The 24,516-nt window shown below is 40.4% G+C and overlaps 1 protein-coding gene across 3 annotated transcripts in view; it reads left to right on the top strand.

The window, feature by feature from the left end:
• dock10 (dedicator of cytokinesis 10) overlaps positions 1–24,516 on the top strand; it is a 66,418-nt gene that overhangs the window by 21,290 nt on the left and 20,612 nt on the right. For all 3 annotated transcript variants that reach the window (XM_069668724.1, XM_069668727.1, XM_069668726.1), the window contains exons 2-25: positions 6,611–6,730; positions 9,841–9,930; positions 10,572–10,654; positions 13,601–13,673; positions 13,972–14,109; positions 14,299–14,433; positions 15,426–15,612; positions 16,551–16,639; positions 17,579–17,662; positions 17,805–17,963; positions 18,236–18,487; positions 18,578–18,700; positions 19,195–19,277; positions 19,386–19,508; positions 19,611–19,690; positions 19,775–19,962; positions 20,128–20,193; positions 20,287–20,379; positions 20,488–20,611; positions 20,714–20,835; positions 20,951–21,034; positions 22,306–22,398; positions 22,554–22,672; positions 23,123–23,192. In XM_069668724.1, the coding sequence (XP_069524825.1) occupies positions 6,611–6,730; positions 9,841–9,930; positions 10,572–10,654; positions 13,601–13,673; positions 13,972–14,109; positions 14,299–14,433; positions 15,426–15,612; positions 16,551–16,639; positions 17,579–17,662; positions 17,805–17,963; positions 18,236–18,487; positions 18,578–18,700; positions 19,195–19,277; positions 19,386–19,508; positions 19,611–19,690; positions 19,775–19,962; positions 20,128–20,193; positions 20,287–20,379; positions 20,488–20,611; positions 20,714–20,835; positions 20,951–21,034; positions 22,306–22,398; positions 22,554–22,672; positions 23,123–23,192 (2,778 nt within the window). The remainder of the gene's footprint in view (positions 1–6,610; positions 6,731–9,840; positions 9,931–10,571; positions 10,655–13,600; positions 13,674–13,971; positions 14,110–14,298; positions 14,434–15,425; positions 15,613–16,550; positions 16,640–17,578; positions 17,663–17,804; positions 17,964–18,235; positions 18,488–18,577; positions 18,701–19,194; positions 19,278–19,385; positions 19,509–19,610; positions 19,691–19,774; positions 19,963–20,127; positions 20,194–20,286; positions 20,380–20,487; positions 20,612–20,713; positions 20,836–20,950; positions 21,035–22,305; positions 22,399–22,553; positions 22,673–23,122; positions 23,193–24,516) is intronic.

The following is a 24,516-nucleotide window of genomic DNA, read 5'->3' as shown; positions in this document are numbered from 1 at the left end:
TCAATAGTGGTGATTAACTCACTCTTTGATGTAACCAGGTTGTAGTTGGATCAAACAAAAAATAACAGCTGTTTGTCATCTGTGTAAAAATGAAAATGAGATTACCATGCAGCAACAACAAAAAAAACCCAGAAAATAACAAAGGCCCAAGTATGGAGCCTTGGGGAACTCCAAAGGTCAAAACAGCCTTGATGAACCTTTAAAGTTATAAATGAAGCCAATTTGAAAACTGCCCCTGAGGTTTTTTACCAGCAGTAAGCCATATACAATGTCACAAACTGTCAGCACATTTCTTAAGAAGTTGATTTGTGGATATGAAACTGATGAAATAATCATCTACAACTACCTTGGTACAATATCTTTAGTTAGTTCGCGAGCATACTACCTTTTTGTGTTTAAAACTGTAGGGGCAAAAAGTACAACGTCTTGGGGACTGTCAAAGGAAGCTTTATTCAAACCATGGCTTCCATCAAGGACTCAAGGAATCTAAGGATATAGAGTTGTAAGGGGGGAAACAAACAATGGGACAAGCAAGGGTGTAACAAACACTCCATAGGTTTTTGTCTGGTAGCTGTTGGACATTGTAGTATACCAGCCATCTCCATCCATCTCTCCCTCCAAGCTTGACACTCTGTCTTTTCTTCTGTCACCCTCACTGACACTGTGGTCAGGGAAAGAATGCAAAACATCCTCTCATTCTTTGGCCACTGTCAATCCTCTTTGGTTTTGACCTCTGGAAACCTCTTGAGTAGCATTTGAAAAAGAGTTACTGTCTGGTTAATTGGCCATTGACATGATATTTGATTTTGGGAGTTTTGCCATTCACTACTGAATGAGGGCTGCTTATGATTTGCAGAATTACCATCACACATTGGAAAGACAGACTGAAATAGATGTTAGGTAGAGGGCCAACACACAAACACTGATGTTTGCTTGTGTGTTTTGGAAGACATCAGGGAAGTTACAAATAAGGTTCCCTGGTTTTTCAACACTAACTCAACACATCAAATTGGCCCTATACAAGTGGAGAACACTGGTCTGCATCAGAGGAGCGACTTCTCTTAGAAGTTTGATTCCCCATTAGTCCCACTGTGTCTCTCCCCTGATCCTGTATTGCTCTAATGATACGAAGCAGATGGCTTCTGTCTAGTTTCTCCTCTCTGCTGTCTCAGCTGTCTCCGTCCCCCTCTCTCCCCCTTTCTGTCTCTTCATTCTTCCCATCAATCTGTCACACTCTCTATATTCTTCCACACCTCCCACTCTCATTGTTTTTGTCACACTTTTCTCACATCTTCCCCTTAACAGGATGATAAGCTCTTGAATCTGTGCTTGAGGATGATACAAAGCAGCTTGTGGAAATATTTGAACCCTGTGATTTCCCTCCATCTTTGTCTTAATTATTTCCCAACTTAGATTTATGCTCTTTTCTTCTCTTCTGACTAATTCAGAGCACCCTCCCTCGTCTCCCACTGTCTCACTTCCTTGTTCACAGTTATGCTGGAGGAGATCCATGCTGCGAGCCACCAGCCTAGTGCTCTATTTGTGACCTCCACACAGCTGTAGTTTACCAACATCAACACCCACACTCTCTCACCCCTGCTAAGAGGGAGGGAAAGGGAGAGAAAACAGAGGAGCGGAGGACTGAAGGAGAGATGTTAAAAGGGATGTTTAATAGGGTGAGAACAAGGGAGCAGGGAAGGGACAGAGGGAATCAAAGGATGAAGAAATAAAGGAGTGCGATGCTGAGGATGTTTGATGAAATGAGGAAGCGATGGGAGGGGATGAGAGATAGGACGAGAGGGATGAGCCAGCTGGTGCAGAACAGAGGAAGGATGGAGGGAGCAAGAGAGCGAAAGAAGAAGAGGGAGGTTGAGTTGCTGGTGACATTAAATGGGCTTGAAGGAGTGCAGTGCTAACCATCAAAGACTTATCAATGGTTATGAGATTAGGAAAACATTCAATAGATTAAGATTAATGCTTTGCTTAGAAGTGTCTGTGCTGGTACACTTGTTGTTGTTTCACTCTCTCACAAACATCAGAATTGAAGCTAGGAATAATAGCCTACTAGTCTCATCTCTGCTAAATCATAAAATATCATAAATAGCGAGATGCTATCTCGAAGCAAAACACATGACAAACCTTTACATTTCACACATTTGTTAGTGGCACGTAATTTCCACTGCATGTCAAAATGTTTCTGCACTTTAACCTCAAAAGTGGCTAAAACATCGAACAACGTGACCATAACCAACTGTCAGTAACTGATGAGGGAATAACGTGACTAGGAAAGCAAATACTACTACAGGACAGTGTGAGAAAATGAGCAGCCTCAGATTTGAATAAATTACTGCTACATTTTAAAATGATTGTCCTTGTTCACAATCCTACTTTTCAACATAAAAATATATACATATATATAATTTAGCTCTTGGTGTATCTAGCTACTAGTTCAACTGTTGATCCATTACTTTAGATATTTATTTTAACCATTCACTAACCATTTGACCTGTTTATCCATTAGTTTAAGTAACCAATTCAACTGATTATCATTATTTAGCTAGCTATTTCAGCTGTTATCTATCTGTTCAAAGCTGTTATCCATTACTTTATTTAGCTATCTCAACCATTAGCTAAGTATTTCAACAGTTTGTCCATTAGTTTAGCTACTTATTCTTATGTTTTATAGGCTACATTTCTTTAGCTAGCTATTTAGCTATCTTTTCAAACTTTTATCCATTACTTTAGCTAGCTATCTCAACCATTAGCTAAGTATTTCAACAGGTTGTCCATTAGTTTAGCTACTTATTTTAACATTTTATAAGCTACATTTCTTTAGCTAGCTATTTCAACTTTTAGCTATCTGCAGTATCTAAACTGTCTATTCTTACCTTTAGCTGGTTCTTTCAACCATTAACTATTTTAACCATTAAACTGTCTGTTCATAGATTTAGCTAGTTCTTTTAACCATTAACTATTTCAACCATTAAACTGTCTATCCATAACTTTAGCTAGTTCTTTTAACCATTAACTATTTCAACCATTAAACTGTCTGTTCATAACTTTAGCTAGTTCTTTTAACCGTTAACTATTTCAACCATCGATCAAGAAGTTCAGCTACCGATTTTAACCCTTTATACATTCTTTGAGCTAACTATTTTAACCATTAGCTGTCTTTCTCAACAATTAATCCATTACTCTTAATGATTTCAGTACTTTCAGCCACCTGTTGGCCTTGCTTGTTCACTTGTTGTCACATGCAGGTGTTACAGCTGATTAACCGTAATATATGGAAACAATCTTCTCATTCTTAATTTCTATAGCTACTTCCTTTAACTACAATCTGTCTGTATGCTGTGCAGTAACTGCAGTTAAATCAGGATAGAAAAGTAATGAAATCAAAGATACATTTTTCTCATACACAGATGATCTGGTGATTAGGCATTGTCAGAGAGTCTTTGGTGCTTAAAGGGAAGATACAGTAACCAAAGGGTGTCTGCCCGAGCAGCAGCAAGATTTATCCCCTGCAGTCCAGACACTGGTGGTGGAGGTGTTGGCCGATGACGTCTGCTGAGGCTGATGAAGCTAAAGAAACTGCAAAGACTGGGCCGAGATGGGGAAGTGGAGTGTCGCACATACACAATACAGTATATAACAACAACATTATAGGCTAACAATGAGGGTGATATGCAGTGCTTTTGGATAGATGTCACCAGGTGTTGATAAGAGCTGCTGACTTTTGGTTAAACTTCAAGTTTGTTGTATCATTAGGGGATGTTTCCTCTTGTACAGGTCTCTGTTCTGCTATGAGGTTAACACTGGGGAAGTGAGCGTCTGTGAGCACAGACAAACAGCCACATTTATTATTGTATTTAATATTGTTATTTAATATATATTTAATGACAACATGCATCATTTGATACATCTTTTATGTTTTTTTATGTTTAGTTTTTAATGTGCATTGTGTGTCTGACTGTGTCATGTAGACAGGAGGAGGACAGACTAGCTTAAGAACAGGAAGTTCATGGTTTACGCGATCATATGTGTGGATGTTTGTGTGGGTGAAAGGTGTGCTATAGTTAACATCGGACATAAGAAGATAAGATGCCGGGGGTTAAACTGAGAGTGTGTCAGTCGATGATAGTGTTTAACATCAGGGGGGTTGTCCTTCTTTGTGTCTATTTGTACGCAGAGTTATGTGGAGTGCTGCAAGATTTTAACTGTAATTTATTTAGTACAGATAACAGTGTCTTAAATTGTCTCGTAAAATTGTCACAAAGCCACAGATATTGAAAGTATGATGTGTAGAAACTGGAGAACCTTATTGGTTGGTTTATCCTCAGCGGGGGATTTTCAGTGTGTGTTGTTGTGTGTCGCTGTTGAAATGTGTGTTGGACATCAAACATCAACTTCCTCTACATCCACGTGTGCTGACACACACTCATAAAGCCACTCAGTGTCAGTTCTGTTTCTGATAGAGCACATGTGTGCGATGTGCGATTTGTTTAGTTCGCCTTTAATTTAGTTGTTTTCTTCTTTTCTGTGATTCTACAAACAAACGTAAATCTGTCTGCAATGAGCTTCAGGAGTAAAATCACCTTCAGGAAGAGATTAAAGAGCAAACGAGTGCGATCGGATTTCAACCGGCTGAGTATTGTATGTTTTTCAAGAACTCTTTCTGTGTGGTTGCCAATGTCATGTAACGCTATGTTGTGCTATGTTAACGCTGCATTACCCTCCTAACTATTATTTATTGACTGTCTTATATGGCTTTAGTTGACTATCAGTGGCTTACACACGTCTATATGCCGTCAGTCATTGTCATAATTGTGATTTAAACAGCTGTAATGACTATAGACCAGGGTCTTTTGCCTTTGCTCTTTTTTAAGTGTTTTAGAATATCTGTGTGCGTAATTTTCTCCAGTTTTAAAGATCAGTGTTCTTACACTCCATTGAGTCAGGCTTTTTGCCAGGAAGAGACGGAGAGAAAATGTAGACAGATTAAACTGCGTTTGTTAATGATGCACACCTATAATGCTACATTACTGTACTGACAGATGTCAGCTCGTGAGGGGAAAGCCAGACTTTCCCTGAAACATTGACTCTGACGTCATATGGGTCAGAGCCAAGTCACAGGGAATGAATAGAAACCACAAACTTAATCACCTGATCGTCTGCTCTTGCTTGTTTGAATATGTGTGATCGATCTGCCTTAAACTCCAGAAAATCTATTATATAATCTTTTTGGTTGACAATCAACTATTATTATTTATCATTATAGTTAACAGTAAAGTTCAGCAATAGTTTTTTTGAAAAGGCTGGTGTATAACACTGAATAGAAACAAGGAACAAAAGCACTAAAAGTACACTGTAGATGAACTGTAGGTGTTATTGATGATCTATAGGAGTGTAAATCATGCTGACTTTGAATACTGCTTGGTGGCAGATAAAAACAGTATAGAGGGTAGCAGCAGGGCTGCTCTAAAACATAGATCATTTGAGTAACAGTCTGCTGTTTGGTTGTGTGCCAGGAGGCCTGCACTAGCTGTTCGTGTAGCTGTTGTGGGTAGGAGCTCCGGTCTGCACTGTGTGCGTGTGAACTAAAACCAGAGATCATTACTTCCTCACCACAGCCGGCTTCAGCTCTTGCTTTGCTGCTTTTGCTGCTCTCGCTGCAATTTGAATGACATGTGTAATTCACGATTGTCCCCTGTGTGTTAAACACGTTTTAAATAATTCACAGGTTACATAATGCTTCAACATAATGCTTCACCACAGTGTTATACCTTTTTGAGAAGCAAGAAAGTTAGCATGTAATGGATTGTTTTGTCTGCAGAGCATCATCACGTTACCAGTTCTGCTTTGATGGTTTATATGCTGAAGGTGTAAAATGGGGTTTGGGCAACGAGCGTGCGAGCAGGCGTCCACATTAAGACGTGACCCTTTTATGTTTGAGGTTTTACAGAGTCCGTTTACGCTGGCCTTGTTGCTTGTTGAAGTGTTTTTTTCAGTTGCTTAAAGGAGAATTAATGTTGTATTAAGTTGTCTCACCATCAGTATCTTATCTGTCTCCTTTTAAAAAGGTTAGAATATCTGTCTAGTTCTGTGTAGTGTGTCTCACTTCAGCTGTGCTGCTACTTCCTCTATGATTATTTTAGGTCCTAATGATGTCATGGCAGAACAGGAAATATATCTGTCATGCGTACTGCTTTTAATAAAACCTTCATACTGTGAAACTAATATGATTCATGAAAACAACAATACAAATGTTATATTAAGTGTCTTATCTAGAATAAGTAGGAGATATTAAATAATCTGGAAAACTTCAATATTGGTGCCAACATGATACCTGGATTCATTCTTTTTTTTTCTACTTTTGGGAATGTATAAATGCTTTATTAAAAAAATGATAAAATATGACACTAAATATTTTCCTAAATGGGTTGTACTGTTAGTAAGTGTTAGTAAAGATAAATTACAGGATTGATTTGGCCAAGTATTCAATGCTAAATTTTAATTCTTACAGTATCTTAATTTTTTTAAAATCATATTTATGTTTAAAGGCCAACCAAGCAAGTGCACACTGATTGAATGTCTCTGTTTCCATTTGCAGCAGGAGAAGCCGAAGCTGATCGATCCTCTCGACTATGAGACCGTCATCTCTGAACTGGTGGACGAGTTAAAGGAAGACCCTCTCAGAGACCTGCTCCTGTTCCCCGACAATGATTTCTCGGTAAGTTTTTATTGTGAATCTTGGTTCTCTCTTTGTAGACCGCATGTTTTGCCACAGATGTTCATGGGAATTTTTACTTTAACCTTTTTTTTTAGTGATTAGAGGCTGGAGGTTAATGTGAAACAATAGAAGCAGCCTTTTTCTTATTTATGAAGCTGTTATCAGTGATGGCCTGAGAACTTTATGGTGCCTTGCTCTGCCTCATATACCAGACTATTGTGTCTTACTATGGACAGCACCTGGTGCTGATAAGATACAAAACAAAGCACCTTATTTTAATCACAGAATATCGTCAGTAAACACACGTCTTTCATTAGTTTTATTCCACCAAAATTTATATTGGATATTGTTTTTAAATGCTGCTTAAGTAAATAAAACTAATGTCAATACCTACTTCCTTCTTGTTCTCCAGTTTTTACCATCTAGTTTGATGAGAGACATGATACCTTGTATCAGGGCAACAGGTGCTGGGTTTGATTCAGCTTAACTGCATATCTGATACTGATTTGATTAAACACATGTCTCCAAAAATTCCCTTCACATCTGTCATAACATTAGGTCAATGTAAAGTAAATTGCCAAACTTACTCTAGTCGTGACATGCTCCGTCGGTCTGGCAAGAGGAAATGAGCATCAACCAAACCCCTGTATAAATCTCACCATTTTTAAGAAAGTTTAAAAACGAAAATTAAAAAAATATGTTAATTTTGTGTGTTTATTAGGTGATCAAACAGAATAGATTTAAAAGTAAAACTTTTCACACTGCATTTAAAAACAGCATTTTTATTACTGCAAATAAAATACATTTGTGATTAAAAATGCAAAATCCAAAAGTTTTGTTTGCAAATCCAAAAGTTTTTCTTGCTGTTGAGCTGAATGTCGTGGATGGGACCTAGGCTGAAAGATGTAAGACACGTCTCTGTTGGCCAGTCTCGATCAGAGTGACAGCTTGGCAATATCCACTGTCTTGTCTTCAGTCACGTCATAATAATCAGCATTTTGAATCATCACTGCCTGGTGTCGCACAACAATGATAGTTGCATTGTAAAATTCAGAAAGTTGTGTTCACACCACGGATGGATTCTTAAAGCATTATTTCACAATCACAACTTGGACACTTAAGTAAAATGTTGGACAGTCAATATCGTGATTTCGCCGACAGTCTCTTCATTTGATGATATATTGCTGAATGCAACACGTGATATGTTGTCTCCACTCCTGCATGACACACGTATTCACTTTAATCATGCATGTTTAGCTTTGGAGTCTTTTCATTAGGGTCAACATTATATTCCCTCCGGCTCCCCTTAGCTCTTTGTTCATTAGAGCTTTCATTACTCTGTTAATGTGTTTCTGCTGATTCAGATCCACTGCACATTATGCTGACCTAATTGGCTGCTTGTGGTAAAGGGAACCATTCGCCTTTGAACCCTGAAGTTGGAGCTTTAATGCTTGGTTCTGATGGTTCCCAGCTCTGTCTGGCTTCAACACAATCTCCTCTGATTTTCTTTGTTTTCCGCAGACCACAGTCAATTTCCATAATTGTAAGTGAGAGTGGCTTGGCAGAGTATTGCTAATGCACAAAAGGCATTTACTAGATCTGCTTCATTGCCAGTTGGTTAGTGAGCTCAGTGATCCAGCCGGCTGATTGGGTTTTATAAATCAAAGTCTGTCTCTGTTTGAGTACACAGATCTTTAGTGCCGACTTGTTTTCATTCACATTATGCACAATCACTTTGAAGTATATTTCGGTACTTCGTTTTGGATATGAATGTCCATCTGAAAGATTGAATATTTTTCAGCACATCGATAGAAGGATATACTCTGTATAATTAAATGTGCATGATTCATAGGTTAGGTTCTTAGTTCTAGTTCCAATCCCGACTGAGTTAAATCAAATTCTTACGAAGATTAAACCTAAATAATTCAGCATCACTGCTAAAAAGCTGACCAGAAATATTTTCAAGAAGAATGAATGCATGAATACTTCATCTATATCTTGCAAGTCCTCTTAAATCATCACTCACAGTGTTAATATGTAAGCAATGGAGCATGGCAAGAAGTCCTGGTGATTTAAAGACTAAGAGGTGCTACTCAAGCAGCTCTGGGATGATATACTTAGGCAGAGCAGAGCCGAACTCAATGCTAACATCCGAATGCTAACATACTAATGACACTGCTAGCATAAACAGGCAGGTTTTTCCACTGTCGTCATCCTAGTTTAGCGTGTTAGCATTCTAACGTGTTTATTAGTCTTAATATAATAGGAATGTAATAAGCTTTGTGGGTTTTTGGTCATAAATCAAACTACTGGACAAAGTGAAGTAATGAATTATACAGCGCATTATCAGAATGACTATAAACCATGGATCAAAGGAACTGTAATGGCTGCGTTTCCATCATTCGTATTTGAATCTTGTTGTGGTCTCTGAACTGGCATTGTTGTGAAAATGCTTTATGCTCCTAGAGAATAAGTGTAAGATCCTCTGTTGTTCTTTCTTTCTTTTTCTGCATTAAAGGCTTGTTTTTGGGAGTTTTTGTGTATCCAAATCAATGGTCTGAGGATAGAGGGCATTGAATGCTGTACAGATGTAATGCCACTCTACTCGACTTGATATTGATTCCAATCTACTTGCCTTGCATTAAACATTACCATTTTTTTCCTCTACACTCATTTACTCAGGATTTTCTGTCATTTTGCAGCGACTGTAATTTGTGTTTTGATTTAGAGTAATGAACTAACAGCTGACTTATCCCTGTGGTGTTTAGAAAGATGATTTTCAGTGGCCATGATTTCGCATAACCTGTATAACCCATTTTAGCAGAGGGATGTTCCACTTAGATCCTCACACATCTTATCTTGCAATCCATGACGTTACTAAATGACAGCCCTAGCAACACCTACATTTAATAAATACATTTGCTTGGTGAAATAACACCTCTGCTCTTTTTCCATCAGTCCCCTTTAAAAGTGTATTATTTTTATGTAGGCGCAGGAGCCTTTTTATTTCAGCCAATATGGCTCCCCCTGCTATGAACACACATAAAAACACATTTTCATTCATTTCCTGTCACGTTAATGGTCCCCTCTTGTACCTTTTGACTCTCCAGGTATCCACTGTGCCTCAGGAGAGTCGAACTCTCAAGTCAACTGTTCCAGAGGGGGCAGAACTACAGGCTGAATGTCTGCTGGTCAGACAGGTGAGTAATAAGAGTGTGTGTGTGTGTGTGTGTGGGTGTGGGTGAGAGCAGGATCCAACTGTAGCCATTGTGGTTTGGAAGAAAAACAGTTTCAGTTTGTGGTTGCTTGGTTTGTCACTTCAGGCTGCTCTTAATATAGGACATCCTGATACTGGTGGAGCAGTTTAACCATGCTTCTGAAATGAGTGTGTGCCTACAGGAGTGACTCTTTTTGCATGTCTGTGTATGTGCTGTCTCATCTGAGATTGATATTGTAGCTGATAATCTGTTTGGTCTGTTTATAGTTTATGACATTGTTAACTAAAGGTTGAGATCTCTCTAAACAAGTTGATTAAAGAGATGGATTGAGAGAACCATTTCAACCCCTGAGACAGACAAGTTATCTATTAAGATGTTAAGATATCTTTATTGCAAATTCCTTTGGGGCAGAGTCTTAATTCAGTTCCTTTAATAATTTAAATAATCCATCCGGCACATTAGTAAGTACGCCTCAGGAGTGCCGAGGTCTGTCTGTTCTTCACTGTATTGTAGCTCTCTTCATTGTCTGCAGACTTTCAAGCTGCGCTTGGGTGGAATTTTCCATAAGAGGCCATCATTTTGGAAAGTTAATAATTAATCATAATCTCCATCTTCTCCTGCAGGCCTGTCAGTATTACAACTCGGAGCTGAATGTGGTCCAGTTCAAGTACGATGACTACGCTGGAGACTACCGCCTGCTGCCCAGGTAATGCATTTTTCTGTTACTCTGTTTACTGTGTCTGCTGTAAAGGTAACAGTTCACTTGCAGAGAGTTAGACGAGTGGATCAATATACAACTTGCTTACCTCTAAATTATTTTTTCAACTCCAGCCAGAGGATGGTTAGCTTAGCTTAGCATCAAGAGCAGTGAGAAACAGCTAGCCTTGGTTATCTGTGCAAGACTTCTTCGCGGTCAGGCACAGACAGTATAAAAAGTTGACTTAGCACTATGTCGTCACCAGTTGATTTTTGGATTGCCATTATTAAGCCTTAAGTCTGGCATTTTGATCGTTGCCATCTTGGTTTCTTAGGAACCAGCATGTTCGCACAAGACAGTTATACAGTGCGTGCCCAAAGCTGATTCATTAGCTTGCGATAAGATAGTTAATGACAGTGTTTCCAGGAGAATTAAAAAAGCTCAGAGAGATTGTGGTAACTTGGGACGGAGGTATATCATCACGCACATTCAATGACTAACAATATACAGTATAACGGAAATAACAACAATCCTGAATCCCATGCCAAGGCCACCACATATAAATCAATGTATGAGAGGTTGTAGTTACTGTGAGCTCGGCAGGAAACAAGTTGAGGTACCAGGCAGTTAACTCACCCAATCAAGAAATAGTCTGGCACATAGCCACTAGCTGACCACAACTTGTTATTTATACGCTCTAACTAAGGACAGGACCAAACAAAGATTTTATAACTTGGCATTTGGTGAACTTGGGGCTGGTAAGTGGATTTCATTATCTTTGAAGAAGCAAAGTATTTCCTCCCTTTCCAATCTTTGTGCTAAATTTAGCTAAGCTAATCATCTCCTGACTGGATCTAAAATGTGTCTGTAGAACCCAGGGTCTGTAAATGTCCTGCCCTGAAAGCTGCCATTGATCACAACTGTTATCTTGTTTACCTATATCTGTACCTATTATCTAAAGCTCATGATTTGTATCAAAATTGTGATCGTTTTAGACAATTATAGGTTTTTGTTGGACAACAGTAAAAGGTAGAAAGCGTTTCTGTTTTGGTACTCAACTCATATTGGCACTAGAACCAAACAATTACTCAGCACGATGTTCTTACATGTTTCCTCTACTGTTTCAGCACTCATGTATTTATCATGTAACTAAACAGCCATAGAGTGTTTTCTATTCTACAGCTGTTTTATTTATTACATTATTTTGCAAAGTATGATATGGAAATTTCAAAAATGCGGATGTTTGACTTACCGACTTGATTAAAGAGGTGCTATACTTTCTTCCTCATGATCAACCAGACCCAGAAGTAGCTGCTGACATTCAAAATAACCACAATTTGTTACTTTAAGGTGGGAGGTCATTAAAAAGAACAAGATGGTGGTCTGCGTGGAGTGAGAAGGAAGTGAGAGAGGAAGACTGAGAACATTCTTCTGTCTCAAATGTTTGCATATGACACCCCCCTTGATCCCTTCCATACATGTCAGTCACCCATCAGACAGCCATTTATTCAGTCAGTCTTTTATTTAAATCAGGCTGTCTGTCAGTCAGTCAGCTGGTGTTTTTTCAGTCCCAGTGAGACTGACCCCGAGCAGCCCTGCAGTTACTGCTCTCAACCACAGGAATGTCACTCCTCTGTCCCACGGGTGTCCACTGTATTCTTTCAGTTGGTTCACATGACCCCTGAACTGAGTACAAGGATGAACTTTAAGGCTTAAACTCAAGTTAGAGCACAACCCTAGCTTTTGTTGTCTCATTGAAGGTGTGGAATAAGCATTAAAGAACAAACACTATTGTTATTTAGTTTGTTTATGTGGCTAGCAGTTGTGTTTATACAGCTTACAAGCTAGCTAGTGTTTATATGGCTAACATGTTAGCTAGTGTTTATACAGTTAACAAGCAGCCAGTGTTTATGCAGCTAACAAGCTAGCCAGTGCTTATACAGCTAACAAGCTAGCTAGTGTTTGTAAGACTAACAAGGTAGCTAGTGTTTATACAACCAACAAGCTAGCCAGTGCACATACTGCGAACCAGCTACCTAGTGTTTATAAGGCAAAGAAGCTAGCTAGTTTTTATACTGCTAACAAGCTAGTTAGTGTCTTTAAGCTCACAAGCTAGCTAGTGTTAATACTGCTAACGATCTAGCTAGTGTTTACAGCCAACACCCTAGCCAGTGCTTATACTGCTAACAAGCAAACTAGTGTTTATAAGGCTAACAAGCTAGTTTTTTATACTGCTAACAAGCTAGTTAGTGTCTATAAGGCTCCCAAGCTATAGTGTTTACAGCCAACACGCTAGCCAGCGCTTATACTGCTAACAAGCTACCTAGTGTTTATACTGCTAACAAGCTAGTTAGTGTCTATAAGGCTAACAAGCTAACCAATGTTTATACAGCTAACAAGCGAGCTAACTATGAATTATCTTATGGGTTTGTAGTGAAATACACTAGAGAAACAATAGTACAATGGGAATATAGCCATTGTATATGTGTGGTTGTCACCATTGTGATTGAGTAGAGCGATCATCATCCATGCTGGCCAATATTTGCATTCCTCTGTCAGTGGCCAGCCAGCAATCACCGAAAATCTTCTAAACATAGTCTTCTAAAGATATTTTTTCAGACGGCTTTTTACGACTGTGTGACTTTTAGCAACAGGGTGGTTCCACTGTTTTCCTCCACAGACTGCAGACTAGCTGTCTGAGCTCACAGCACACACACAAAAGCATTTTATCCCAATGGCTCACACACAAAGATGGGTCGGCCTGTGAAATCAGTGGAGCGAGATTGAATGAGGACTACCTATTGTTGACTCCTGACAGAGAACGATGGAGCAGAGTCAGCCACCCACAGCCATTGAGCGGACTAATTACATTCCTGAAATCATTTTCTCTTTCCTTAAGTATATTTCATTATCAGAGTTTCACATTTTCTTCTCTTCTTTCTTCTTCCCCTTTAGGAAACTGTACAAAGCAGAGAAGCTGCCATCCCATTCTTTTGAGATTGACTATGAGGACATGGACAAGGATGAGGTCAGTAATGACCGTCTTCTGACAAATGGTTTTAGAGTGAATGCATTACATACCGGACACATCCTGAGGCTCATGTTTAAATTAGTTTATCGCAGCCTCAAAGCTGTTTGGATGTACTTTGCAAGAGCAGTTAGCTCATTATAGGTCAAGGGACATCATTTATGAACATCACTTGACTGGTATCCTAAGATAGAGTCTTAGAAAGTGTCTCTTTCACTATCAATCATCTGCTCCTCCATTAACAAGGAACTTATGGAGAGCTAATGTATCAATAAGTTACTGTATTTGTGCTCGACAGGATACCACCTCCCTGTCCTCGTCCAAAGGCGGAGGGGGATGTGGTGGAGGAGGAGGGGGAGGGATCGGTGTGTTTCGATCAGGCTGGCTCTACAAAGGGAACTTCAACAGCACCGTCAACAATAGCATCACTGTTCGGGTGAGGAAACGTCTGATGCTCTCCCTTTTCATGCACACTTTCACCCTGATCCTCAGATCTCCCCTGTTATCAGCTCAAATGTTTTACCCTGCTCTCTTAACGCCACAATTATCTGAAGAACTATCACCTCTTTTAGTATGTAGCTTAAAAATTGTTTCGTACTTAAACCATGTTACTCTATCTTCGCAGTCGTTCAAGAGGAGATATTTTCAGCTCACTCAGCTGACAGATAACTCCTACATCATGAACTTCTACAAAGATGAAAAGATCTCCAAGGAACCCAAAGGGTGCATCTTCCTTGACTCGTGTACTGGTGTTGTACAGGTGGGTCTCGGAGGTTTTAGCTGACCACAAAATGAGAAGTTGCTAGATGCAAATAGCTTAAACTTCACGCTCTACTTCATTGCATCAATTCTTTGTCTACTGTAAACATTTGTTTGCAAATACCTTAATCAGGACATCCTCTTTTAACACAGCTCATTAGCAGGATTAAGTAAGAAGAAATTACTTTTAACTTTAACGACTGTTGTAATGCTGTAAAACTGGGCTTGAAGCGTGATAATGTAGGACTTCCATGACAGTGTCAGCTCAGGTCAGGTTATTATTGTTTTGCTTCTAAGGGGTATAAATTAGCCTCTTTTAGCTTACCCACTGACGTACATGACAACCTAATGGATGCCATTTTTATTGTTCTGCTTTTAGTGTAAAGAAAGAATCGTCTTGCTCCACTTACAGTGCATAATTGCATGTGCTGGATGTACTATATGTGGGTTTGGATGCTGTGGCTCCCTCCATCCTTTAAGGACCACAATGATATGCATTGTGGTATTTTAGGTTCATTATGTTTTTATCCCCTGCGATTTAATAATGTGTGTGTGCAGCCTTATATTTATCTTTATTATTGTGAAATAAATCCATGTACGAAATAAATGTACAAAAGAAAACTTAGACTTTTAGAACTTCTGCAAATTTAAGTTCAATTAAAAAAGCATTGACACAATATTAAAATGAAATATGACTGCCTCTTTAGAGCTTCCCACGGCCTCTCAAATATTATGCACTGTATTTTGGGTGCCAAACCATCATATTATTGTGATGATTTAATATATTTCTTTCAGTAAAACAATATTTTTAAGAGGGTTTATTTATCCATTAGACATCCAGAAAATAAGCTCATCTAAGCTAAGTCTACAATTCAGGATCCAGCACCTTCACAAACTGCAAAAAGGAATCAGATTTTCCAAAAACCAAACCAAGCTCTGGTTTAGTTCATTAACCACATAATCCCATCCATCCTTTCATCCATCCTCCTGCAGAACAACCGCCTAAGAAAACATGCCTTCGAGCTGAAGATGAACGAGGTTACGTACTTCGTGCTGGCCGCGGAGAGCGAGCAGGACATGGAGGAGTGGATCAGCACGTTGACCCGCATCTTACAGATCAGTCCCCACGAGGGTCCGGCTCCTGACCGCAAGAGCCTGGACCTCACCGATCATCGGCAGGGTGAGGCTGGTTCTGTTTTTGTGTTTAGGAATACACAAAGTTTACCTATTGTGGGTGTAGAGAAGGGATTTGGAGAAAAAAAATTAGTTGGAAAGAGCAAGACGGGTGGATGCCAAAATGGTAATTTGGAGGAGAAAGGGGTATTTAAAGAGAGATGAAGAGAAATTTTAGCATAATTTCAACACATGTATAAATCATGGTGCCCTTAAGAGGAGAACAGTTTTATACTCTGAGTCAGCAAGAATGTAACCTCTTCCTCTCAGTCTGGCTCACTCTAAATAATGCCTGCCATCTTGCCAAGACCTTAACTGGGCATTTCTGCTGCTTTGGGGATTAATCCATAACATCACAATCAGGAAATGAGACCAGGCACCAACCAGGGACTCCACCTTTGTTTAATACCTCATACCTACTTGTTGAAAAAAGTCCATAAAAACTCAATCTTACGCGCCAGCTCTGCCAGAGCTCGGGCACAGGACCACAGCCTGTAACATAACACACCCTGATGCAGCGCTGAGACTTGGCGAAGTGAGAAGTGGTGGAGTGATGTAATAGCCTCAGCCGTCATGGCTCTGTGGTCTGTTAGCATGCCTCTAAATCAGGCTGTGAGCAGCATGTGGTGACCTACCATTAATGAGCCATTTTGTTCAGCGCGGCCTTTGGGAAGAATTGCTCAAGGCACATGAAGGTTATATTTCTGCCTGCCTTATTACCCATAAATACCACAAATGGGGTCATATTTTATCCTGAGATGAATATATATCCACTGATGCTGGCTACTGTGTATTTAACGTGCTGCTGAAGCTATTTTAGGAAATGTTATATGGCCTTTAACCTACAGGGAAAAATGGAGTGCTTGGATAAACTTTCCCATTCGCTCGACGCTCGCAGTCATCGCTCAAAAGCGGGAATTCTGATCCTGTTTGTTCTCTCTTCAGATGTGTTCGACCTTTCGCTGAGTGACTGCTGTTTGCAGGAGAACGAGGATACGACGACGGAGAACGGCATCAATCCAGAGCTAGCAAAGGTTGGCAAAGCTGAAGCCTCATTCATAGTGCAACTGCCGCTACTCTAAAGTAACATTATAATGAATGTAGAGCAAACTTATTGGTGTCTGTTTGAAGGCATCGTTTGGAGCGAGGTTTTGTATGAGGATGCACATACACACACAGATGCATGCTCACATTGTCTGCCAATGTTTTCCTGCTTCCATTGATCAACAGCTGGTGATGGTAATGTAATGTTTCAGCGAAAGACAGGAAAGAATATGGCTGCTTAGATGTGTGAACTACGGAAGCCCTTATCGGACAAGCATCAATGCATTATATTTTATATCTCAATTTATTTATCACATATTAATGAGATAACGACGCAGCTCTACCATAACGTCAGGTGATCATAACTCGTATCCCCAGAGTTGTAAAAGCACCAAACGAACATAGAAACAGGCTTTACTTACCTCATTAGTGTGGGCAAGTGTGGGCAGTATGGCATCGTGGTCTGTAATATCACAGTGACCGGCCTGTTGTTTTGTTTTCTAGATCGCCGGAAAATTATCCCGTTATCACGAGAAAATGAGCTTTGTTATCTCGAGATAATGGGCCAAATTAATCCGTTTGCGAGAAAATAACAAGAGATTGAGATCTTGAGAAAACAACCAGAAATAAATGGAGTAAATAAAATATATGGATGCGTGTCCGCTAAGGGCTTCCGTAATAAACAATGTAGTTGTCTTTGTAAATATTTTATGAAGAATGAAATGCATTTGTTTTGTTTTATAAGCCTCAAAGTCATACAAAGCATTCTGGTAAGAAACACTAACTATGAAGATAACTGCCCTTACAGTGAACTGTTTAAAGGAAAACCCATCCGTCATTTTACTTTGTAAGAAAAAGCAGAAACCTTGCTCTTTTTGCTGACATCATAAGTCCTATTATATTTATTGTTTCGGTCTCTTCTGTAACAGTACATCTCAGAGACAGACGAAGGAATCCGCTCTGCCAGGAGAGAAGAGAGGCTGAATCTGTTCTCGTTGGACCCTGACACTCCTGTATGTAAAAAAAAAAGTGGTTGCAAATCTACCTGTGCTCATTATTTCCCATTATTTTGCACACGACTAAAATGCTCTCACTTGTAAAAGAAAATAATTAAAGCAAGCCACCAAGTAACAAGCCATGTTTCACCAACCACAGGTTCTGAGGAGCCCGCGGACTGAACACTCATCAGTGGAGAACGGAGCAGTGCGTCCGTTTGAGGAGAAACTTGGCAGGAGGTTTATGATAACGTGCCGATCGCTCAACTTCATGCTGCAGGGCTGCATCAACGAGAGTGAAACTGGACCAGTCACTAATGTGAGGAGTAGAAACATGCCTTTTCATTATTATTTAAACATGCTTCAAAACTTTTGTGTGAACATTTCTATGTGGAAAAAATGGAAATCTGTGGATGCTAAAAAGCTAATTTCTCTATGCTTAATTTAGTGGACTAGAGGAGCATTTTAAAAGCAGTTCATAGAGCAATTAATGGTATCCTCTGAAAGCATGTCAAAGGGTTTTTTCTGTTAAATGTAGCTCAGACAATTCAGTATATAAAGGAGATAGCTAAGCTGAATCTCCTTTGCTAGATTGAACCCTTCTTCGTGTCGCTGGCTCTGATGGATGTCCGAGAGGGGAGGAAGGTGTCCGCAGACTTCCACATGGACCTGAACCACGAAGAAGTGCGAAAGATGTTGGGCGGCTGTAGTAACGGGACAGCTGGCGGTGCGGGTACGGGTGTCGGAGTCCAGGAAAACGGCCTGTGCTCTCCTGCTGAGAAGAAGCAGGGAGACTGTTGCCTCAGCCTGGACCTGGATCACTGGCTCTGCTTTCCCAAACAGGTACGTGGATGTTACTCCTACTCCCACTTTCCTCCCATCATGTGCTTTGCCTTTAACACTAAAATGATTGTTTTATGCTTTTCCATGCAGGCCATTTTCTCTGTGACGAACCCGCACACTGACATAGTGATGGTGGCGAGGGTGGAAAAGGTGCTGATGGGAAATATCGCTTGTGGGACAGAACCTTATATCAAGAATACAGACTCCAGCAAGGTGAGAAAGTCATTTATTTCCTTGTCGTCACTCTCAATGACATTGCACTTGATTTATTCCTGAGTTGAACAGTGTCTTATCTCTTTAAGGCAGGCGTGGAAAAACTCATGTTGTAATGTCTTAATCTCCTCACAGTTTAATGCATGACATTTACAAAATGGTTTTCCAGTAAAGTCAGATTTTATCTTCATCACCGAATGCCAGTCCGCTCCGATAGTTCGGGAATTAGTCTTTTTTCCGACATGCTTTCCAAGGCGTTTCCAGGCTTCCCCGCTGGCAGTCTTCCATGTGGTCCTTGTTTAAAAAAGCTAAATGAATTAGCAGACATCCAACCTGCTGCCAGAGTTACTGTAATAGACAACCTCTGATTTAGTCTGTCACCCTGTCAACTCGAATTTAGGGCAGATCACATCCACTTGTGCTTAAAAATATCAGCTGTGGCGTCTCACTAACATGTCTTTCCGTTTGTATTTTCCTGCTCGTGTCTTGAACAGACGGTACAGAAGATTTTGAAATCCAACAAACAGTTCTGCAGCAAACTGGGAAAGTACCGTATGCCCTTTGCCTGGTCTGTCAGGTCGGTTTCAAGTTTCAGAGGGTTGTCTCAAACCTTTTATAAATTTAACTTTCACTTTCTCTTTGCAGGATCTAATACCTATACCTATGTCTTTTTTATATATACTAGGCCAGTGTTTAAGGACAACCATGGCGCGCTGGACAGAGAGGCTCGTTTCTCACCTCTCTTTAAACAGGAGAGCAACAAGATATCCACTGATGACCTGATTAAGCTGGTATCTGAGTACAGGAGGTAAGGCATACTGTAGGTTTTAAATATAAAGTAGGTCACTTAAGCTGTTTGGAGGCAAAATAAACACTTAGACTTGCTTTATTAAATTCTTTGTGTGTGCAGGGCGGAGAAAAACAGCAAGCTGCAGACGATTCCCGGAGCGCTGGACATCGCAGTGGACTACATTCCAATGGAGCATCCTAGTACGTCCTTTCTAGTACTCTAGTATGTTTAGGTTCTCCCTCCGTCTTCATATCATGTGTTTAAGATCTATCCATATCCTTCAGACTGCATGACGTCCTCCTACGTACCGGTGAAGCCCTTCGAAGAGCTGAGTAAACACCAACCGACTGTGGAGGTGGAGGAGTTCGTCCAGGACACCACCAAGTTCACGCAGCCGCACCGCGTCTACAGAAACCACATCTATGTTTACCCTAAACATCTCAAATACGACAGCCAGAAGAGCTTCGCCAAGGTACAGCATATCACACCAGTTTTATTAACCAAGTTGAGGTTGTAAAAAGGATCCAAAATCACTGCCTGTGCAATTGTTTACAGCATGCCGTGTGTTTGCTTAACATACTTCATCAACTTTAACTGTTTGCAATCATTAATGTTACAATGGTCCTCTTGTTCACAGGCTCGTAACCTCGCAGTCTATGTGGAGTTTCGCAGCTCAGATGAAGAAGTTGCCAAACCTTTAAAGGTAGAATGCCCTCCAAAAACATGCTAATGAGACGGTGAAACTTGGCTGAACATGACTTTTATTTTCCTCCTTTTTCTATTGCTGTTTTTCTAGTGCATCTACGGCAAGGCGGGAGGTCCAGTCTTCACCACAGCAGCCTGCTCCACAGTCCTGCATCACTCCCAGAACCCCGACTTCTACGATGAGGTAAAGGAAACGTTAGCAAGATTAGCATTAGCATTAGATATCATGAAACAAATCTGAATGCACCTTGCTGCCCTTAATATAACCATTAACATGCTTAATGTCCCCCAGGTGAAGATCGAGCTTCCTACTCAGCTTCACGAAAAGCACCACATTCTTTTCTCCTTTTACCACGTCACCTGTGACATCAACGCCAAGACGAACGCTAAGAGGAAAGAAACCCTCGAGACCCCAGGTGAGTTGGCAGCAGATCTGAAGTTAGTGAACATGTATTATCCAGCAGGTTTTTTTGTGATTGTTCTTTTCAACCGTCTTGTATTTGTGTGCGTCTTTATAGTGGGGTATTCCTGGCTGCCTCTCCTCAAAGAAGGACGCCTGGTTTCTCAAGACTTCAGCGTCCCCGTCTCCTGTAACCTGCCGCCTGGATACCTGGCCATCAAGGAAGCAAGCAACACCAAGGTGAGAGGATGGACATGAATATTAATAATTGTGATAAATATTAAAAACTTTCTGTGAGAAGAAGAGTATTAATCTTTAGAGCTTGTGATAAATTGAGGGTTTCTTTATTTGACAGAATGTAGCAGATGTGAAATGGGTCGATGGAGGAAAAGCTATCTTCAAACTGTCCACCAATGTCGTCTCCACAGTTTACACTCAGGTTAGTGGGACTGTCATCTGGGTTTCTGCATTCTCTCCTTGCTTGTTTTGTTGTTACTGCCTTACTGGGAATCTACACCGGCACTGTAGCGTCAGACGAACGTGCGTGACACGTAAGCGCCACGGCAGCATCTATTGTGCAATCTACACCGGCTGTGACTACAACAAAGATCAGACTTATTTCTTAATTGTGCATAAATTCTGTATTTATGTGGGATGTAGAAGTCAAATGAGAAGAATTATTAGGACTGGTATACCCGTATGTTTCGGAAATGTACATATTCATTGCTCTCTCAAGTTAATCTTGCCTGCTCATCTAGCCAATCAATAACTTCAATGGGATGGATTGGATTCCTTGGTTGTGGGCATGTATTTACATAGCAGTCAATGGCTTTCTACGCTTCGCTGACCGGGAAAAATAGACATGACGCGTAAAACGAACGGAGCAGCAGAAAATTACTCGCTGATTACGCCCACCTCCCGCGCAGCATACACGGCTGGTGGCGATTGCAGCATAGAATAAGATTGGAGCGGCACTGTCCCGGCACACGCGTGTCAAATTTACTCTTCAAATACGTCGCCTGTGTAGATTCCCAGTTACTGGTACTGTGATAGACTCGTGCAGTGTATGCTCTAGGATAGGTCTCACACCTGAATGGGATAAGTGTTGCAGAAATGGGATGCATGGTTTTCTAACTATTTTTTCTGCCACAGCATCCTTGTAAAAATGAACTAGAATAAGGACATGACAATCGCCTGAGTGATAATGAACCTCAAAATCATGTTATTGTCCATTTTCTGAGCTGTTCCATCTCCACTTTCACCAGCAGAATAATGAATGGGCTCTGCTGCTTGTGTTAAACTGTGTAATGGACTGAAATAATAAGATTACTCAGCAATGTGAAACAAATGTAGCGTGATCCCAAGATTCACAAGCTGCATTAGTAGATAGTAAAAGTGGCAAATTCCTATTTATGTTGAGTGGATAAGTTACACATTAAAAAAACATTTAAAAGTTACAAAGAAACATTTCAAATTTCCTTCTTATGGGCAAATTAGAAATAGAAACAATGAAACAATTAACCATCCTGAGATTGTAGGATCTTATCATTGATACAAAATCCTGAGCTTAGGACTTAATGGACTTATGATGGACATAGTTTGCAAGTGATGAATTCGCATGATTAACTTTACCCTAAAAAGAAGCCAGTCCACTAATTCTCATTGCAGATGTTTACTGCTGATTTTAATGTGTTCTCCTCTCCGTGCCAGGACCCCCACCTGAACCGATTCTTCCAGCAGTGCCAGAAGAGAGAGCTGGACCTCTCGCTACCTCCTACCTCCAACTTCCTCAACTGCCTGAAGGTTAGAGAAAAGACACTCTATCTCCTCATTGTGAGCAAGGCCCTGTATGCCTGGCGTCTAATCAGTGCAACATCGCTTTGTTTTTTTCCTCTTTGTGGTTTACGTATTTGTTTCCACCCTCTCCTCCTCCTACGCCTCTTCCCACCCGTCCTCAGGGCCTTCTCAGCATGGAGAGAATCCCAGTGATCATCCGATTCCTGCCAGTGCTCTTCAACCAGCTGTTCAAGGTCCTGACTCAGAATGACAACGATGAGGTCACCACTGCCACCACCAGGTAGTTAGTGGTACTACATCATGTTAAACAACTGTATGTGCATGTGAGGGTGGGTGGGACCTGGTGGATGTGGAAACAGGAACAAAGTGAGCAGAGTACATAGTGTTTGAAATACCAGTTTAAAACACAGGTTTTTGCATTTTTATTCTTTATTTATGACTAAATTTTGGATTTTATTTGCTGGTTATTGTTTATAATTATTTTTCGGTGTGTTTTGTTTTTCCTTTTTAATCATATTTTTATTATTAATAACAATTTGGCTTAACTCTATTTTTCATGGTATTTTATCCTTGTTTTAATGTTCATTCTTTCTGTTTAAATGTGCTTTTATTTTCCTTACTGCAATGCACTTTGGGCTGCATTTCTTGTTTGAAAGTGCTATATATCATATAAAACATTGCAGAGGTTGTTATAATAATGAATAAATCTCTTTGTTGCATTTGTCTGCAGAGTGCTGGTCCACATTGTTGCAAAGTGCCATGAAGAAAACCTGGTTCATTACCTGCACTCCTACATCAAGGTACTCAGGCGCATACTTGTGTGTGTTTATTGTGTGCTTGCAGTTGTCCTTGGCACCTCGTGTGAGTTTTTGTGTGTGTAATGAGTCGGAATGCTCCCGAAGATCACATGACCATTTCGAAGGCTGTTGTTGTCAATGAAGGAGTGGAAACTCTGAAGGAAAATAAACAGAAAAGGGCGCTTGTATGTGTGTATGTTTGTGTGTTGTTGGACCAGCAGGAGTGTGGCTAGAGCCGCGTGCCCAGAGCTATGTGCAAACGCACACAGAGAGAAGTAGCGAGAGAAGAAGAAGAATAGAGGGTGATTGAGTAGGAGGCAAACCGGGACATTGAGCGCGCTCGATCAGAAACACAAGGCGTGTTTGTTTGGGGGGGAAATCAGAGAAGAGAGCAGCACAAACCACAAGACCTGTTTCATGTTGGCCGCTGTGAAGGAAAAGTGCAGCGCCTGAAGAGGCAGTGGCAGAGACGGATGGTGGGAGGAAAAAGAGTGGAGAGGAATGGCCTTGCTAATGGAAGCGGGGTTGCCATGGTAACAGATTGGCATGGTGCGCAGGAGAAGTGGTGCTCAATTTAAACTGCTGAGTGTGTGATCGTGCACATGTGTGTTCAATCATGGGGAGGGGGGTGTAATTCACTGAAGCAGTAGCAGTAGTGTGCAGTCATTTTATATGAATCTTACACACACTTTTAATATGTTGTTTGCTTTATTTCAGTTTCCACAGATGTGTTATTTTGTTCATTTTTTTAAGATGAAATAGACAACACTCCTATTTCCAGCTTACGGATTTTAAGGATTTCCTGCTTTTCTCTTTTGTATCAATAAAAGCTGAATATATTTGTATTTTAGACTGGACCATTAGAAATGGTTAGACATGGTTAGACAGTCACTATGCGCTGCAGGAAGTTGTGTAGGACCATTTTAATGTCTTTATTTTCACTTTTTTAACCCCTTGGCCCTTACCTCAAAAGTCTGTGACTTTGGCCAGAAAATCTTTTGTGATGACCTTTAAATAGAGGTTATATAAATTCAAAAATTTGTGATGAATTGGTTAGTATAAGGGACGGCATGGGGGTGCAGTGGTTAGCTCTGTTGCCTCACAGCTAGAAGGTTCCTGGTTTCGAATCCTGGTTCGGACGTAGTGGGCCTTTCTGTGTGGAGTTTGCATGTTCCTCCGGGTACTCCGGCTTCCTCCCACAGTCCAAAGACATGCACATTAGGTTCGTTGGTGACTCTGAAATTGCCCGTAGGTTTGACTGTGAGTGTGAATTGAAAAATTCTGGTGTCTTAGGGATTGGGACTAAAGCTGCAAATAATAATGACTT

Source organism: Semicossyphus pulcher, unplaced genomic scaffold, assembly GCF_022749685.1.
Source record: "Semicossyphus pulcher isolate SPU_LCO1_2020_fin unplaced genomic scaffold, fSemPul1.0.p SCAF_19, whole genome shotgun sequence".
In the NCBI taxonomy this organism is placed as follows: domain Eukaryota; kingdom Metazoa; phylum Chordata; class Actinopteri; order Labriformes; family Labridae; genus Semicossyphus; species Semicossyphus pulcher.
The sequence above is the reverse complement of the archived record's forward strand: the minus strand, read 5'-3'. Positions and strand labels throughout refer to the sequence as shown.